Here is a 17,331-nt window from a genome sequence, read left to right as displayed (position 1 = left end):
TCTCATTTCATGCCCCTGTCCAGGTATATTCGGGGGGAGTGGGGTGGGGGAAACTGAAGCTTAAGTAATTCAAGAGTTTTATTTGCTTTTTGCTGGAAATTTGGCAGAGCAGGCAACTGGTCCTGGCTCTCCAAAACAGTGCCAGCACTGTGACAACAAGCAATGCTTATTTATCACAAGGATCTTTCTGGACTTGTGTTTGTCCTAAGACCCATACCAATACATACCCTGCTGCATCCCCAGTCTCTCCACATGTTCTGAATTCAAGCTCTGACAGAAATCCCACTGAGTCCCTGTCATGGGGCATGACTTCCCATCTTCCCTAAAGCTCAATGAGGCAAGAAATAAAAATGTACTTTGGGCAACAAAAGGCCATTGTTACCTGGAAGTGATTCCTCCCAGTACAACTGAGTACAAAGTATGAGTTTGAATTACTTTTCCAACCTGGTAATGTGCAAACCACTATCAAGCTACAGGGTGATGGTGATTGTATCAAAAAATATTGATTAATTAAAGAAAAATACCCTTGAAGAGGATCTTCTCAAATGTTACTAATTCAAACATCTTTTGTCCTCCAATTGTGCTGAAAAACATATCTAAATCTAAAACCATTTTTGATATGTATGAATGGCTGAAATAAAAATGACTTTTACTAACAAGTGATTATGTAATATTAAAATACCGTTATCACATTTATCTGTTTACCAGCTGGAGTTCTAATTGAAATTTGTTCAGAACTCATAATAGCATTAGGTCATGTTATGCTTACAGCATTAAGCAATGATTACATCTGTGGCTTTTGTTTTTAATTAGCTTTTTCAGTTATCTGGGAGAGATAGAACCTTTCAAGATCGTAATTCACTTTTGATTACAATGGAAAGAGAACAAACTGAGTCATCTTACAGAAAAGTGTGCGACTGTATAATTTACATCCCTGACTCTGAGGCTGTTAGATCTGACTGTATTTTGATTTCCTGTCACTCATCAGTTATGTTAATTGCTTTTTGATGGCAATGAGGTGCTGGCGTTTGCACATTCGGGGATCTAAAATGACTTTTTACAAAAGAGAGATGAGCGTGTATCGTGTCTTACTTTTTCAATGGCAGGACAGAAGCAATGCTGCTAATGCAAAGTACTGAAAAACAGACACTTTGTACCAGCTGTGCAGCTGAACATAGACAGAGTCGAATTTTAAAGAGGGCCTCAAAGGTAGCCAGAGCTCTGAATCAGAAAAGTGTTTGAGCATGTGCCTCCATCCTTCATCCCAGCATACAGACATACAATTACTCACTTGCTTTAGGTTAAATATCTTGCTGAGTCTCATCCTATGGAAAGGGCAAGCCTTTGCAAGCAAGCAGCCCGCAGGGGGTACTTTACGTGCCCTCATCAGTGGGTAAGTGACACTAACTGCTCGTTAGTAAAGAACTGACTCCAGCAGTTCCCCAGACTAGCACAAGTTCCCCTGCTGCCCTTTTTCTTCAAACCCTTGCTTAGCTTGCTGTAAATACCCATGCTTGGGAGAATGGATGAGTAACTCCATGAGCCAAGATGGGGAATAATCAGCTTTAATTCGCTGGAACAAGCAACTGCTGAGAGCCAGCAAACAGCCCAGCTCGTCCTTCTGCTGCTACTGCCAGCATGGGGGCACCGCCAAGCAAAACTGCCACCTCCACTCATGCTCATCGTGCCGTGCCATGCTGCACCCTGGCCCCCAAGCAGCACCCAGGGACTGGAGAGAATCTGAACATGACTAGCCAGGGGAGCTCGGCATCATTCACCAGCCAAGTGTTTGTGAAGATAAACTGGATGAGGGTGGTAAGATACAGCTGCAGGAAAAGAGCAAGGTTGTTTGTGTCTGACACACCTATGGAGGTGTGAGACACACGCAGAGGAGCTATAGTAAGGAGACCGGTCTGGTGTGCTTACAGGATCGTAATTGGTATCCCTGGAGGAGTTAGAGAAATTGTAGAAATCATAGAAAATAGGTTCAGAAGGGGTCTTGAGATGTAGCATAATCCACCCCCCAGCTGAGACAAATCAAGGGGAGAATTGGCCATAAGACACATTGCCTGTAATTCTCTTGTTCTGCTCAGTGCCAGAAGAGCTCAGCTGTTTTCTAATGTCCCGTTGAAAAAAACATCTTTCTTAGAGAAAGTGTAGAAAATCTGGGAAGCGTTACTGAAATGATCAAAGGTCTAAAGTCTGTATCATTTATTCAGTCACTAAAAATGATGATAACCAGTTAATGCCACTTACAGGTGTAAAAAAGGCCAGAAAATTCTCCTCCCTCTCTTCATGCCTCACTTTGCCCAAATAGTTCCTTCTGTGTTGACCTGAGCCATGACTCCAAGGGCTGAGCCCTCTCCCATCCTCATTCCTTGTTTCTGGGAAGATGGAGCAATGCTTTTTCCCTGTCACTAGGTGGGGAACAGAGTCATTACCTCTCACTGGGGCTGGCTAAGTGCATCCTTTCCTTCCTTGGAGTAATCGTATATTTTTTTCTGAACTGAATGATTGAGAGGTTTGGGGCAGGCTGCCCATTTCTGCTAGGATGCGATGCTCTCTGTGACTTGCCATGGAGCAAGGGGCATTCCCATGACAATCCGCCCATGCTACACTCTGCTTTATGGGACCACTGAGAGCCAAGGGACGCTGGCTTGAGGGTCTTCTATGCCTTCGACAACAGAGGACTTTCTGCCTCTGCTTATAAGAACAGATAGTTCTTAAAAAGCTGTGTGAGTTCTAATACAGGAGGTTAGATTGATTTTGTTCTTAAAGCAAACAAACAAACAAACAAACAAAAACAACGACCAAGCAAAAAAACATTGTGTTCTTTGCTGTTTATATTGACTGCCCTGCAGGATCTGTGGTGAGGTCCAGGACAGATACCTGTGCTGAAGAAGAGCCCATCACGTCTTCCTGATGACACCCTGAACTGTCAGGAGGCCACACAAGGATGCAGACGTGGACCAAGTCCTGCATTGAGCAGGGGCCAGCCAAGTAGATGCAGACAGGCTCAGCAGACTTGGGATCAGACCTCCTGTGACATCCTGAAAGCCTGCAGTGGTCACATAGGTGAACCTGACAGCAGAAAGGTTAAAAAGTGTCCCAAGATGGGGAGTGCTTCACTGGGGATTAACATGGCAAAAGGAGAACGCAGCTGCTGTCACTTCTTATAGCCACAGTCAGCCTTCACTGAGGGTGAGCTGGGCAGTGAGCAGTGGTCCTCTCACAGCAAACCTTTCCTGCTCTTGTTCTGGGTTTTATTCTTGCTCTTAACCACTAAATACATATATATATATTTTTTTTTTCTTGTGAAAACATAGCGGACAATAAGACTCTACGGTCTTTATGCATCAAGCAACCACCTTAGCAAATGTGCACTGTATTTCCAGTCTAGCTTTGAGCCACTTCCCACTGGGACTCAATCCTGCCTCTTCTACTGCATAAGGCTCAGGGGAGACTTGATCATGGCCTTCAAATACATAAAGGGGCCCTATAAGAAAGACAGGGAGTGATTCTTCACCAGGGAGTGTAGTGATAGGGCAAGGGTTTAAGGACAGCTTTAAACTAAAAGATGGTAGAGTTAGGTTAGATAATTAGATAATAGTTGTGAAGAAATATTTTTCTCTGAGGGTGGTGAGGCACTCAAACAGGTTGCCCACAGAAGCTGTGGATGTCCCATCCCTGGAGGCCAGGGATAGTTGGACAAGGTCCTGGGCAATCTGATCTGGTGGGAGGTGTCCCTGCCCATGTCAGGGAGTTGGAACTGGCTGATCTTTAAGGTCTCTTTCCAACCCAAGCCATTTTATCATTTTATGATTCTAACCCAGCTGCCCAAATGCTGGCGTTTAACAAAATTCCTTCTGGGACCCGAACAACCTTTTGCAGGCAAGATTTCAGCAAAGTGAGTGCACCACCACAGAAAGTGCTGGCTCATTTCCTAAGTTCAGGTTAAAAATAAATAAATAAATAAATAAATAAATAAATAAATAAATAAATAAATAAATAAAATCCAACCCAGTTTAAACATCAATGAAACACCATTAAAGCAGTGAAACAAAAATAACTCTGGCCTGAAGACTAAGGGATTTAAGTGAGACTAAAGAGTGCCTTTAATTACTTCCATTTTTACTCTTCAGCAGCCTCAACGAGATTAAAATAGTTCCTCCCTCCTCTTCCCAGTGTGTCAGTAGGACAGAGCCATGCAGAGGACTCACGCGCAGTGCCTCCTCAGACACAACAATACCTCCGTTGGCTTCCCTCCCCTCCCACAGCAGGCATTCAGCATGGATCCATCCTACCACAGCCAAAACAAGAGGCACAACAGGTGGATTTCTTTTTTTGTCTCCATTCTGTCCCTCTTCTCCCTTCCTTTTTTTTTTTTTTTTTTTTTTTTTTTTCAGAGGAGATGCAGATGGCAGAGTCACTCCCTTTGCGGTGTGTGAGCGGCTAGATGCAAAAATTCCCCACAGCTTGTGCAATTTTCTGAGCTGCCTTCTGCTCACCTCCACCTCCTCATTTTCCTCTTTATCTGCTTTCCGTATTCTCCGTGCTGCCACCGGTCCTGTGGAAATGAACACATCAAAGCCATAAGTAGTCATTTTTCTCACTGCTCCCGTGTCCTCTCTCCCCCCTCTTCCTTTAGCATTAATATTAATAGCTACTGTACCTTTCTTCACTGTTGCTTTCTTCTTGATCCTCAAGGGAGTAAGCCTTTTCTTGGACTTTCTGCTACAGCGAATGCTTGTTTGAAGGGATGCTAGGGCATGCTGGGAAGCACAACGCTGGTGATGCCTGTGATACAATATTGGGCCAAGCAGCAAAGATATAAAATGTTATTGTACTCATTGGAGGAGTCAAGCATGCTTTTATCCCTGCCACGTATAGCTGGATATTTTTTTTTCTTGTTTTTCTAGCAAAAATAGCTTTTTAATCAGTCCAATATCTCCAAGGAAAGGGAAAAAAAAAAAAAAAAAAAAAAAAAGAACAACAAAACAAACAACAAAAACAAACCAAAATAAAGCAAACTCCAAACAACACAAAGCTCTTTCCTATTCCCTCCTTGATGTTTTTCCATAGGGCTGCTACCTGAGAAGCAAAGGAACAAGCGCTCTTTCACTCCCGTTGTCAAACCAAACGCGCTCACACACATAAATACACACCGCAGCTACACACAGCACCCGCTCCCCCAGCACCACAGTTATTTAAAGCCTGGTGTTAACGAGCCTCCAGCCCTTCAAGGCTTGCAGCCCGCTGATGGTCCCTGGGGCAGCGAGCCGAGCGCCAAGCGCGTGCGTCAGCCCGGCATTTGTATTCTGCGGTGTGGCTGCAGGGCTAGAGCAGTAGGAAGAAATCCCCCAGGTTTGATTTCACTTACAGACGTGTAATGGAAGTACAGCAGCGTGGTGAGCGTGACGTTGCTGCGCCACGGGGGCTGCCTGCAGACCACGGGGAAGGTTGGTACTTAGGATCACGGCGGTGCCTGAAAGGCAGAAGGTGAATTTCTTGATGCCATCGTCACAAGAAACGGGGACTGTGGCGATAATCACATTCACTGTAAGCCTCACAGCGAGTTATTCCAAGCATGACTTGTGCCTGCATGGATTTAAAGATTATTTGCTCCCATCTTGACACTCGGGATCTGCTCCCGTTGCAAGTGAGGCTTTTTTTAATGTGCAGAAGCAGGTGGAGGTCTGGGGCAGGAGGGGTTGGGGTGCTCAGGTAGGGCTTCCCTTACCCTTTTATTGCAACACTTGCTGTAGCTGGGCACAGCACCAAGGAATAGCCCCCCACCCCTTGTGCTCCCCCAGAGCTGCTGCCTTGAATCCAGTTGCTGTTACAGCCAGCAGTGGAAAAGGGACTGAGAGAGGTCAGGAGTTGGATTGGTGACAGTTCTTAGGTTATGGCCCCATCCTGTTGTGTTTCCTCCACTTTTCAGCAAAGCCTGGTGAAGGCTAGTAGCTGCCCTTTGGTCTCAGTGTATCTGGGAAGATCTCCGCTCCCCTAACCAGAAGGCTGCAGGACAGAAATGTGCTGTGCTGGCCACATAGCTGTGACTTGGGTTGAAAACTGGTGAGGGAGGATAAAAACAATACACTGAATTATGGACATAAGGAAAACACCAAGGACTTGTGCAAAAGCCCCCTGCAATCAACAGGAGCTGCAGATTGCACAAAGACACAGGTCAGGCTCCTGTCATAACCTTTCCAGAGATTATAAATCCTCACACAAGAGGTGCCATGTATCCTGCAGTGCCAACCTCAACCTCTTCAGCTCAAACCAGCAGCACCAGAACCTGCTGATGGAAAAACAGGAGATTGTTGCGGGAGACAGGAGGAGAGAGTCTCAGTGTATTTTTATCATTAGTGCTAACAAACAAAAGGAGGACGGGGAGGATCTATTTGCTTGTCATAAATAATCACCGGCTTGATGGTTTAAAGCATATGCAGCAGCTGCACAACCTAATCGAGATGCCTCGTGTTTGCAAACATGCAACCTAAACAAAGTTTCAGGCGGTGATGGTGGGATGCTTTTGAGATCTCTGAGGGATGCCTAATAGGAAAATTCAAATGAGATCACATGCTTTGCTGCTTGTCTGCAAGGTTCTCCCAAAGGTCTCTCTGTTCCCCCAGCTTATGAGCCTAATTAACCCTCAGCACCTCGTTTCCAGGCTTGGAATTTTAAGTAATTACGGGGATGTGTGGCTTCCTTACCAGCACGTCAAACTCTACATGTCACACTCCCAGTGCTGGTATTTGCCTTGCACTTTGTTCAGTGTTGCAGGGGGTGGTCAGTTACTCACACAGGCAAAAATTCACCTGGGAGGCATCAATTTACAGACAGTCTTTGCACCAAGGGGGAGTAAAATTCCCCTTGGGAGTCCTGAAGGTTTTTGTAGCACTCTAGACCAGGAGGCTTCAAGTCTGTGTTGTCCTCAGATGTTTTAAGCTACTTCGCAGGCATTAACTATGCCCATTTCATACACACAACCCTACTCTAACCAGCTCCCCTGAGCTGCATGGATCGTGTGTGAGCTTTTCTGCATATTCAGCTGGCAAGGGACAGCCTGAGGAATCTACACTGCCCCCACAATTCTTTACACATTCCTCATTAGGCAGCCTGGATTGAAAGACAGAAAAAAATAAATAAAATAAATAAAAATCTATAACCTGGAAAATAAGAATCTAGGGGAAGCAAGGAGAGCTCCAGAATCTGATGGGAGCTTTGGTGCAGGCTGCTACAGAGGTTGTCCTCTCTGTACTTTTCTTCCCGCTGCAGCAGTGAATTCCTGTCCATGTGGTGACTTGGTGATATCTTCAGTCACTCCACTGCTCTCAGACCAGATCCCACCCCAGCTTTTTCATCCTGGCATTTTCATGGGCTGCAGAAGCCACAGAGCTGGGTGGGAAGGAACCACAATCTTAATATCCTGCCTCCTGCATGCATGCTATAACCACTAGGTCAGCAGGCAAAGTGGGGGCAGAAGTGTTTTAAGTCTCCCAAATACGTGACCTTAGCTTAAGACTGTTTCAGGCTCTGAGTCCCAGGGCAGATAAGACCAGATGAATGTCTCACACACTCCTTTCTTAATTTGTTTCTTGGCTGGCCTGGCAGACCCTTGGTGGACATCTTGCACATTAGATGTTGTAGATTCCATGGCTAAACACCTATTTTTCCCAACATTCTTTACACAGAGAATTGAGGAGCTATTCAGTAATGTACTGAATTTATATTAATTCTGCTGTACTATCTTTAAAATAGTGCAATTCCCAGAGCCATGAGCCGACTTAGAGGAGCTGCAGTCTAAGCATCATCATTAAATACTGGCATAAAGCTCTGTCTGTCAAAACTTCTCCCTTCTCTTTGAAAAGTATTTAGGTCCCCTGTATAAGGTTAGGCATGGAATCATTGTTTATTTGGATGGGAATCCGTAACTCCTAGAAATTCACTTAAATTGCTGCCAGAAAAAGGCACACAGAAGCCCTTTACTATATTACATACAGCGCTGTGCGATGCAATTGCTGCAGTAGCCTTCATGATATCTATTTTGGTCTACCTCTACTTTGCATTTTGTTTATTGAGACAGCAGCAGATTTTTCTGTGTCCAGTGATGGATTGTTAAAAGAAAATAATCAAGCGTACTTGGTCTTCAAAATGATCTAGAATAATTTGAATTAAAAGAACATGTTTGAGGAAAAAAAAAAAAAAAAAAAAAAAAAAAAACACTAGTAAATGGCATGCCAGTTTCTTTTTAAAAATTTGGGGGATCATGGAAAAAATTTTGATGTTACACAAGCTAAACAGATTCCTACAGATGAACACTGTAGCAATTTGCTATGTGCATATTAAGACAGTCTCTATGAACATTTGGTGCTATTAGATTTTGACATCCAATCATAGCCACAAGTAGCTGTATTCTAGATGGTTTTAAACATTTTCCAATAAAATATTACTGTACATTATGTTTACAGCAGTTGATTAACCATTTCTTTCAAGTACCTAATATGTGTCCTGTGTGTGTCCTACTGAATAAAGCATTTGCCTTAACTTAGGAGTCTACATCCACAAATCTTATCTAGCAGGTGACTTTCCTTTTCTCTGATTCGGTTTCTACAGATATAAAACAGGGGTAATGATAATGACCTCCTTAGTAATGCCATTAGGGATTTACTAATAAGCTAATTATTATTGGGGAATAAAACTTTATGTGAGGAACCATTTATTAAAGCATCCCCATGGCTTATTCACTCCATAAGCAGTTTATGAATGGGGCCTTAGAGGGAAGGTCAATGAAAAGTGCTCCAGTGCCAAAACATAAAATATTAGAAGCTTGTGGCCACATCTCCAGCAAACAGGTGTGTATCAAAGAATAGATATGCACAAATGCTCAGTAGTTCTTTATTATTATGTCCCTCTTAGCCTTCCTCAGCAGGAGGAGCTGGGGGGGTATTTTGTCCCATTAGATGCAAAAATATGGGATTCCTCTTTGCTCAATACAATCACCAAGCGAGTGTGAAACACTATGCCTACAGCTGTTTCTGCAGCATCACACACATCAGTTACAAGTGAAAGGACAAACAGGAACTGTGCTTGGAGCATAAGGATATTGGGTGAAGATGGAGAGAGCTCCCTCATATAGCCTGGAGCACATATGAAAGTATGAGTTTGAAAGATGCTAGGTCATAGATTTCATCCATCTTTGTCATACAGCTAAAGACAAAGATCAAACTTCAGGACAGAATGAGTGGAAGTGGAGGGAGAGATCAAATCAACTAAAGGTGGTCCAACTGGTGTGGGAGGGAGGGAATAAACCTTTAGTCAATGGTAATGGTGAACACTATACAAAATTTCATCTCTTATTCTACCTTACAGAGCTTTTGCATGGACAATGTCATGTTTTTGGCTAGGAGAGGGTGAATTTTCTTCATAGATGTTTGTATGATTCTGTGCTTTGGATTTAGGATGAGAATAATGCTGATAACACACCAGTTTCAGATGTTGCAGAGCAGCATTCACCCAGAGCCAAGGACTTCCCAAATGCTCAAAGGGACATCCCATGCCACGGGGATGCTCAGCAATGGCAGCTGGGGGAAAGAAGGAGGCAGGGGGGCACTGGGAGCAGTGGTGTTTGTCTTCCCAAGGCACCGCTACATGGTGAGCCCTGCTGGCCTGGGGGTGGCTGGCACCTGCCTGCTGGTGGGATGGGGCAAAGGAATTCCTTGCTTTGCTTTGCTTTGCTTTGCTTGTGTGTGTGGCTTTTGCTTTGCCTGGTGAACTGTCTTTGTCCCATCCCATGAGTTCTCTCACATTTTCATTTCCAATTCTCTCCCCCATCCCACCTAGGGAGTGTGACTGTGTTGAGCCCAGCTGCCTGCCAAGGTTAAACCACTACAACAATCTGAAATGTTACTAATGTATTTCTTATTTTTTTCCGTTGTGCCTAGGAACGTCTTTCTCTATCGGCTCTCTTGTCACACATTCCCATTTAAACCTCTGCAGGGCTCTTGGCTTGCCCAGCTGCAAAATTTGCTTGGCTTGCAAAACTCTGAGATCTTACTGAGTGCCAAATGTGGCTTTTGGGCTCCTAACATACCCTCAAATGAGGATTTTAGCCATTTTTAATCCTAAAAATAGGAATTCATCATTGCAAATCAAAACAAAGTTGTAGGCTGAAAAGCATTTGAGGTTGTTTACCTCTATAGTTCAGCCATGTGAACTGTCCAGAAAGGACTCTAAAGAGTGTTTGGTCATGGGCTGTGATGACCAACGACACATGGATAGAGCAAAAAAAATAGAGAAGGGAGTACAACTAGAAAGAGAATCGTGAATGTGCCAGGGCTAATGACAACAGTAAATTGAATGCTTAGTCCCATGGCTAGGCAAGATGCCAAGGTACTGTAGGCCTGTTCTCAACCAAATATCTTGCTCAATTGTTGTCTACCATTGATGATTTCATACCCTAGATGACACTACTGGGAGCCTATTACATGTCTGTTCATGGCAGGTCTCCTTAGTATTATTCTAGGGACTTTCCCAAATGGTGAGTGCAGGCCAGATAAGGAAACGAGTTATTGGGCAACAAATCACTCTGAAGTTCCCTTTTTGTGCAAAAATAACATCTTAAAAATAAAATAAAATCCTCTGCCTCTTCCCATGCATACAGTAATCTGTTCCTGACCATTTAATGGCAACCACGGGCTTCAGCTGACAAAAATGCTGCAGCACTGACATGGCTGCAGTAATGAGTAAAGTAGGCCCAATGCCAACCAGTATGGGATGTCATCTCAAGTCATTCAGGCTAAAGATGGTTGTTACACAAGATACAAGCATTTATAGTCAGATAACTGATACAAGAACACAGGAAAGATGCTAGATCATAGGTTTCGTCCACGTCTATCTTACAGCCAAAGTTGAGGATCAAACTTCATGTCAGAACAAGTGGGACCAGACACAGAAATCAAATCAAGTCAACTTTCCTGTGTATTAAATCAAGAACAACACTTTCGTAGCTCGTGTGGGATAAAAGCATATCAAGGGAAGAAGAAATCTGAGTCCCGTGAGCATCAGGCTGCACCTGGGGAGGTACATCTCCCACAGTCTTGATCCTGGGCTTTCTCTTCATAGCCAAAAACATAATCTCAAAATCTGTGCACTTAATCTTCATAAGGTGAAACCCACACCACTGACCTGCAGGAATGATGAAGGTCTAGCACCAGTGGAAAGTGGCTCTGGCAAAACAACGATTAATTTCAAAGTTCACACGTATCGAATAGAAACAGACACTCAGCCTTGCTGTAGATCAGCTTTTCAAAGCTCAGTGCTCTAAGAAGTGGTGAAGAGGGTCTAGCTTTCCACAGAAAGCATATGCTTCAATTTGTTCAAAGCCAAGCAGATTGCTTAGTGGTGAAGGCACTTTGAAGAGGAGGTGGTTGGGCAGCATGCGGCCAGGTTAGGTTTGCAGACACTCACTGGATAACATTTTCCTAGTGAAGACAAAAGCTCTGCTTCCCCTTTCATTTACACCAGTGTAAATAATGTGGACTGTGCAAGTCAGTGAAGAGCATCCAGCTTAGATGAGGGAAAAAGCTAGTCCAGAGAGAGAAAATTTGTCATCCTGAAACTCTGCTCTGCAGGTGTTTCTGCTATTACAGATGCCTTGTACCGAGCCCCCAGTGGCATGTAATTTAAATCCAATTGGGCCTAAGTAAGAAGTGTTGTAAGAAGCACAACTGTCTCCTTCCTCAGCTCACCAATACCACGAGGCTTCGCTGCATTATGTCAGGAGTCCCTGCAGCACTTGTGGTAAATGACTGGGGAGGAACGCCTCATGCAAACTCACAAGACAAATTATATTAAAAAGTAAAAGTGAAAAAGCAAAGAGCTCAACTGGGACTTGAAAAATAATAGCTGCAGCATGTGCTTTTCACTGACAGCTTATGTTTTTATGCCTGAATGACTCTTGGAAATGCTAAGGGTCTGATCTGGCAAATCTCTCATATGCAGCATCTCTGGGAGTTAGGGCCACTCTGTTCCCCCGACATCCTAACTGTGCTGTTCTCACTTGCTCTTTCCCACTGCATTTCTGCTTCTCTTTAACCATGGCAGGATGACAGATGTACCAACGACATATGTGGGTGAAACCCACCTGCCATTTTCTACCTAAGATTTGTGCTTACATGACACATTAAAAAAAAAAAAAAAAAAAAAAAAAAAAAAAAGTGCAAATACTCCAGAGCTGTAAACCTGACTCAGGCTCCCATCCTTTTGTGGATGTGCTCCCATCCTTTTGTGGATGTGGTCTACCTTGACTTCAGTAAGGCTTTTGACACTGTTTCCCACAATATTCTCCTCAAGAAACTGGCTGCTCTTGGCTTGGACTGGCGTACACTTCGTTGGGTTAGAAACTAGCTGGATAGCCGGGCCCAAAGAGCTGTGGTGAATGGAGTCAAATCCAGTTGGAGACCGGTCACTAGTGGAGTCCTTCAGGGCTCGGTATTGGGGCCAGTCCTCTTTAATATCTTTATCAAGGATCTGGATGAGGGCATCGAGTGCACCCTCAGTAAGTTTGCAGATGACACCAAGTTAGGTGCGTGTGTCAATCTGCTCGAGGGTAGGAAGGCTCTGCAGGAGAAGCTGGATAGGCTGCACCGATGGGCTGAGGTCAACTGTATGAAGTTCAACAAGGCCAAGTGCCGGGTCCTGCACCTGGGGCGCAATAACCCCAAGCAGAGCTACAGGCTGGGAGATGAGTGGTTGGAAAGCTGCCTGGCAGAGAAGGACCTGGGAGTGATGGTTGATAGTCAGCTGAATATGAGCCAGCAGTGTGCTCAGGTGGCCAAAAAGGCCAACAGCATCCTGGCTTGTATAAGAAGCAGTGTGGCCAGCAGGGCTAGGGAGGTGATCGTCCCCCTGTACTCGGCTCTGGTGAGGATGCACCTCGAGTAGTGTGTTCAGTTTTGGGCCCCTCGCTACAAGAAGGACATCGAGGTGCTCGAGCAGGTGCAGAGAAGGGCAACGAAGCTGGTGAGGGGCCTGGAGAACAAGTCCTACAAGGAGCGGCTGAGGGAGCTGGGCTTGTTCAGCCTGGAGAAGAGGAGGCTCAGGGGCGACCTTATCGCTCTCTATAGGTACCTCAAGGGAGGCTGTAGCGAGGTGGGGGTTGGTCTGTTCTCCCACATGCCTGGTGACAGGACGAGGGGAAATGGGCTAAAGTTGTGCCAGGGGAGTTTTGGGTCGGATGTTAGGAAGAACTTCTTTACCAAAAGGGTTGTTAGACATTGGAACGGGCTGCCCAGGGAAGTGGTGGAGTCACCATCCCTGGAAGTCTTTAAAAGATGTTTAGATGTAGAGCTTAGGGATATGGTTTAGTGGAGGACTGTTAGTGTTAGGTCAGAGGTTGGACTCGATGATCTTGAGGTCTCTTCCAACCTAGAAATTCTGTGATTCTGTGATTCTGTGATCCAGGGACTATTTCTCTTGGGATAACTGCATTTCTGCATGTTATAGTCTGGGAGCTGAAATTCAATGGTTTCTCCTTAAAGGATTCCTGTCCTGGTGATATTCCCTTTGGATAGCCATGGCCTTAGTCATGCATTTCTTTGGCCATGCCTAGTTTTCTTATGCTATATTATACTGTGCTAACCATAGTAAAGCTGGGGCCTCAGGTCTCTGCTGAAAAACACATCATTAATAATACTAAACTCGCAAATGAGTTGCACGGGAAGCTGTGACACTTACAGCTCCCACAGCAGTGGGTGATTACGTTAGCAAGCTTTCAAGAACTGGCATCATATCTCTGGCAGGGCCCAGCCACAGGGGATACAAAGCACAACTCATTTGCTAATGCAACCCCAGGGTATGTACTGGATCCCAATCTTCCCAAGGATACCATTCTTCTGTAAACATAACCAACCTGGTAATCAAGTGTTGATCCATCTTATCAACAGACCTTCAAAAGAAATGTCTAAAACCATCAGCAAAGCCTCCATCATGTCTTATTCCTCCTGCTTTATTTGCTGCTTTCCACTGAGGTATTCAGTTATGGTGAGCAGGGAGGGAGAAATCTAAATACACCCAGAGCCCTGCCCCATGCAGACAGGTAAGGTTGGCAGTGTGCTTGTGCTAGCATCTTCCGTACTGACCTGCCACTGTGATGAAACCTTGCACCTCTGGTCCCTTTGGTCTTTGTAACTATCTGTAAACTAATTTCACTGGAGGTGTTAAGGGGTTATGAAGTGGTACTAGTGAAAGGTCTGAATACCAATTTCTTTGGCTCTTCCAAACTGAACAGCTATCACAGCTGTGTGCAGGTATTTGGAAACTATCCCCATTCTCCTTGTCCTCCAGTGACAGTTATCCTCAGCCCTCAGTGTTTTTGGCTGGTGTTTGGGGAGAGTGAGTCTATTCCAGACCCCCAACGTGCCTTACCCCAGCTCAAGCCTTTTGGATGCATGTGCTTGCACTCAGCTCAGTGCCAGAATTACCATCACCATTAGCACCAGACAAACACTGAGGTCTTCCCTGTTCATCTTTGTGTGCTTACAAAATATCTCCCTGCACTTAAAACTAGATTTCCCAATTACTTCTATTTCATGACCAGATCTCAATACTTCTGTCTGTGCTGAGAACACATCCTGCGCTAGTTTCAGAAGCACAGACACTGTGCTAGTTTCAGGGGGACTCCTCTGTGCTAACAAATGTACCAGCATCTAGATGAAGGTGTTTAGTCCTCAGAAATGGCCTGCAGCAAGGTCCCCATTCTTTGTCCTTCCCATGACCCCTTCTCTGTGATGGAGTGAAGCTTGCTGGCCTCTCCCCACAGGATCCTGCTGCAGCTCCTCCAGTCAAGAACACTTCTGCAAGAGAAGATGGTCATGAAAGTCAGCTTTTATACCCTCTGTCACTTCCCACATGTACCTGAGAATCCTGCCTTGTACAAAATCCAGGTTCTTAATGAAACTTTAAGTTAAAACCATCAAGGATTTATTATTATTATTATTTCTTGTTTTAAGCTGGTGACTAAGCGTTCATCAGAAAATGAAATGATACTGGGAGAAAGTGAGTGTAGGATCTACCCTTATTTTAAAATTCAATTAGCAGCACAACCATGATGAACAGCCCTGTGGTTATGTAGATTTAGTAAAGTCATTAAGATCTCAGATTACATGTGGTGCTATTTCCCTTTACTCTCCCTTTTGCTGCCCCCAGAAATCCTGCCTGTTTTCAGCCTATCACAATACAAACGGAAACAATCACCAGGGGTTAAACAGCCCAAATTGGATTACAGTCACACTGTTCAGAAAATAGAGTATTGCTGGTAATTGCATTCCATTGAATAAATATCTCAACATTAGTTTACATCACATTAGTATTCTGACAATGATTATTTTCGTTGTAATTTGCCTGTCCAAGAATAAGCATAACACAGAGCTCAGAATCCAAACAATTGATGTGTTCTGAGTTTCGGTATTTGTTTTAAAGATTAAACTGCATCCTGGATGGGCATTAATAACATCTTAGATCAAAAAAATCCCAGACCTTCTTCTTTCAATATTACCGAAGAGTTATGAGCCAAATAACTCAAGGCCTAAACTTGTTCCTGCTGAAGTCAGGAGGAGTTCTGCCAATTTTTCTTGCTTCAGGACCCTCAAAATTCTTTTTATTTATGTCACAGTAGCCTCCTAAATTTGCTAGATCCAAAATATTTATGGACTGTCTGTGATGCCTCTTTTGGTATCAAATAACTCCAGTCTGAAATAGGGTTGGCATGTTTCAGGGGTAAATTCTATCCTGGATCACTTCACGGATACTTTATTCCAGCTTCTTGGTACCAGCTTGTCTGAGTTGGAAGGCCCCATACCTCCCTTCCAACTGACCAACCTGACTGTGACTGGTGACTGCAGTCTCCAAGCAGTTGACTGAGATTATCATCAACCACTTTGATTTTGTTCAGTGCCTGCTGTTCTTCATTTTCTCAAAGAAAAAGACAATGCCCTGACAGGCAGACAAAAAGTATATAAAGCAATAAAGGTAAAGAGCAATTTAGTCAGGCACTTCTGTAAGCTTCATGGGGTCATGGGAAGCAAATCTCAAATTTCTTAGTGTCTTTGCTCCTCCAGCTGACTTTGTCTCTGACATCTCTGATGTTGCCTGATGAATTTTATGGATCTCCAGCTCAGTGGGCCAGCAGTCTAGCAAAAAAGAGCATCACCAGTGTTTACGGGCCAAAAGACTTTGGTGAGGAGCTGAGAAAATAACAGAAGGTAGGGGGAAACACTGCCAGTTAGAGGGGTAGATAGATAGATTGCTGTCGGAATGACCTCTCTGAGAATGTTTTTTAATGCAGCACGTAATCCTCCCTTGAAAGAAACATCCAAAGGGTGGTTATCTAGCACTGGACATTGGTAGTAATTAGTCCTTTTGCTTGCCATAGGTGCCATAATCAAAAATTACCCAGAACAATGCCACCCTCTTCTCTCAGCCACAGAACAATCACACAAGCTACAAATGACATGGAGATCCAATAGTACTGTATGACTGTCCCAGGTGCCTATCTATCTCATTTGTCACATCAGAATGTTCTAGGCTTGACATATCCCACATCAGAAACAATGATTTCCATGGTTTGCAGGAGAGTATCTTAGTGATGATGACTTCTTATGGCAGTACTTTGCACAGATAAAATTTTTGGGAAGAGATGTCACTTTTCTTGCACAGAGTAAAACAAATAAAGAATGTAAGGGCAAAGGAATAAGGCAAGATATGAAATAACAGAAGTGAGTTTGATGATCAAGGCTTGACTTAGTTTTACCTCTGTAAGCATAAAGTTGAGAAACTGGTCATTGTTTACAATCTGAACATAACATTTGAATAAGGCGATCGATAGTGGACAGCCACTGGAAGGCAAAACCTACTATGGCTGGCATTTTCCAAAGAATGATGGGGCCTCAGAGTCCAATTTCCACAGGTATCCAGTCTATTACCTTGCTGATAAATTACTTCCATATGTAGCATTTGATGCTAAACATTGAGAATAATCCATGTTTCACTGCTAGCATCAAGTGCATGAGAGGGGAACAAAGCATGCTGGAAAAAAAAAACAGTTAAGCTACTGTAAACAGGGAGCAGTATGAAACTGTATGATGATGAAATACAGCAAGAAGTTCAGTGCTTTAGCTCTTTTCCTGGCACCTGACACCATATACACGAAAGACAGAAAGTGGCTGTTGGCAACAGTGACTGTTTGAAAAAGTAAGGGGACAGAGTGCTATACAATCATTCTCAGCAACATCTTAGTCTGGTGTTGCTGGTGGAAAGACCTTGCATAAA

At 44.0% G+C, this 17,331-nt stretch overlaps 1 protein-coding gene across 4 annotated transcripts in view; it reads right to left on the bottom strand.

Annotated features, from left to right (window-relative positions):
* The window catches only part of LOC311431758 (uncharacterized protein), a 51,018-nt gene that overhangs the window by 29,021 nt on the left and 4,666 nt on the right, over positions 1-17,331 (bottom strand). For 2 of the 4 annotated variants that reach the window (XM_084509598.1, XM_084509599.1), the window contains exons 2-4: positions 5,381-5,485; positions 4,673-4,797; positions 4,509-4,567 (exon numbers count right to left, since the gene is read on the bottom strand). In XM_084509598.1, coding sequence (XP_084365724.1) covers positions 4,509-4,567; positions 4,673-4,797; positions 5,381-5,485 — 289 coding nt within the window. Of the gene's footprint in view, positions 1-4,091; positions 4,568-4,672; positions 4,798-5,380; positions 5,486-14,705; positions 14,859-17,331 lie in introns of those variants that run through there. The other 2 variants (XR_014689626.1, XM_084509600.1) reach the window with 2 other exon arrangements.

Source organism: Aythya ferina, assembly GCF_964211825.1.
Source record: "Aythya ferina genome assembly, chromosome: 2".
NCBI classification, from domain to species: Eukaryota; Metazoa; Chordata; class Aves; order Anseriformes; family Anatidae; genus Aythya; species Aythya ferina.
This window is presented reverse-complemented; position numbering and strand designations above follow the sequence as displayed.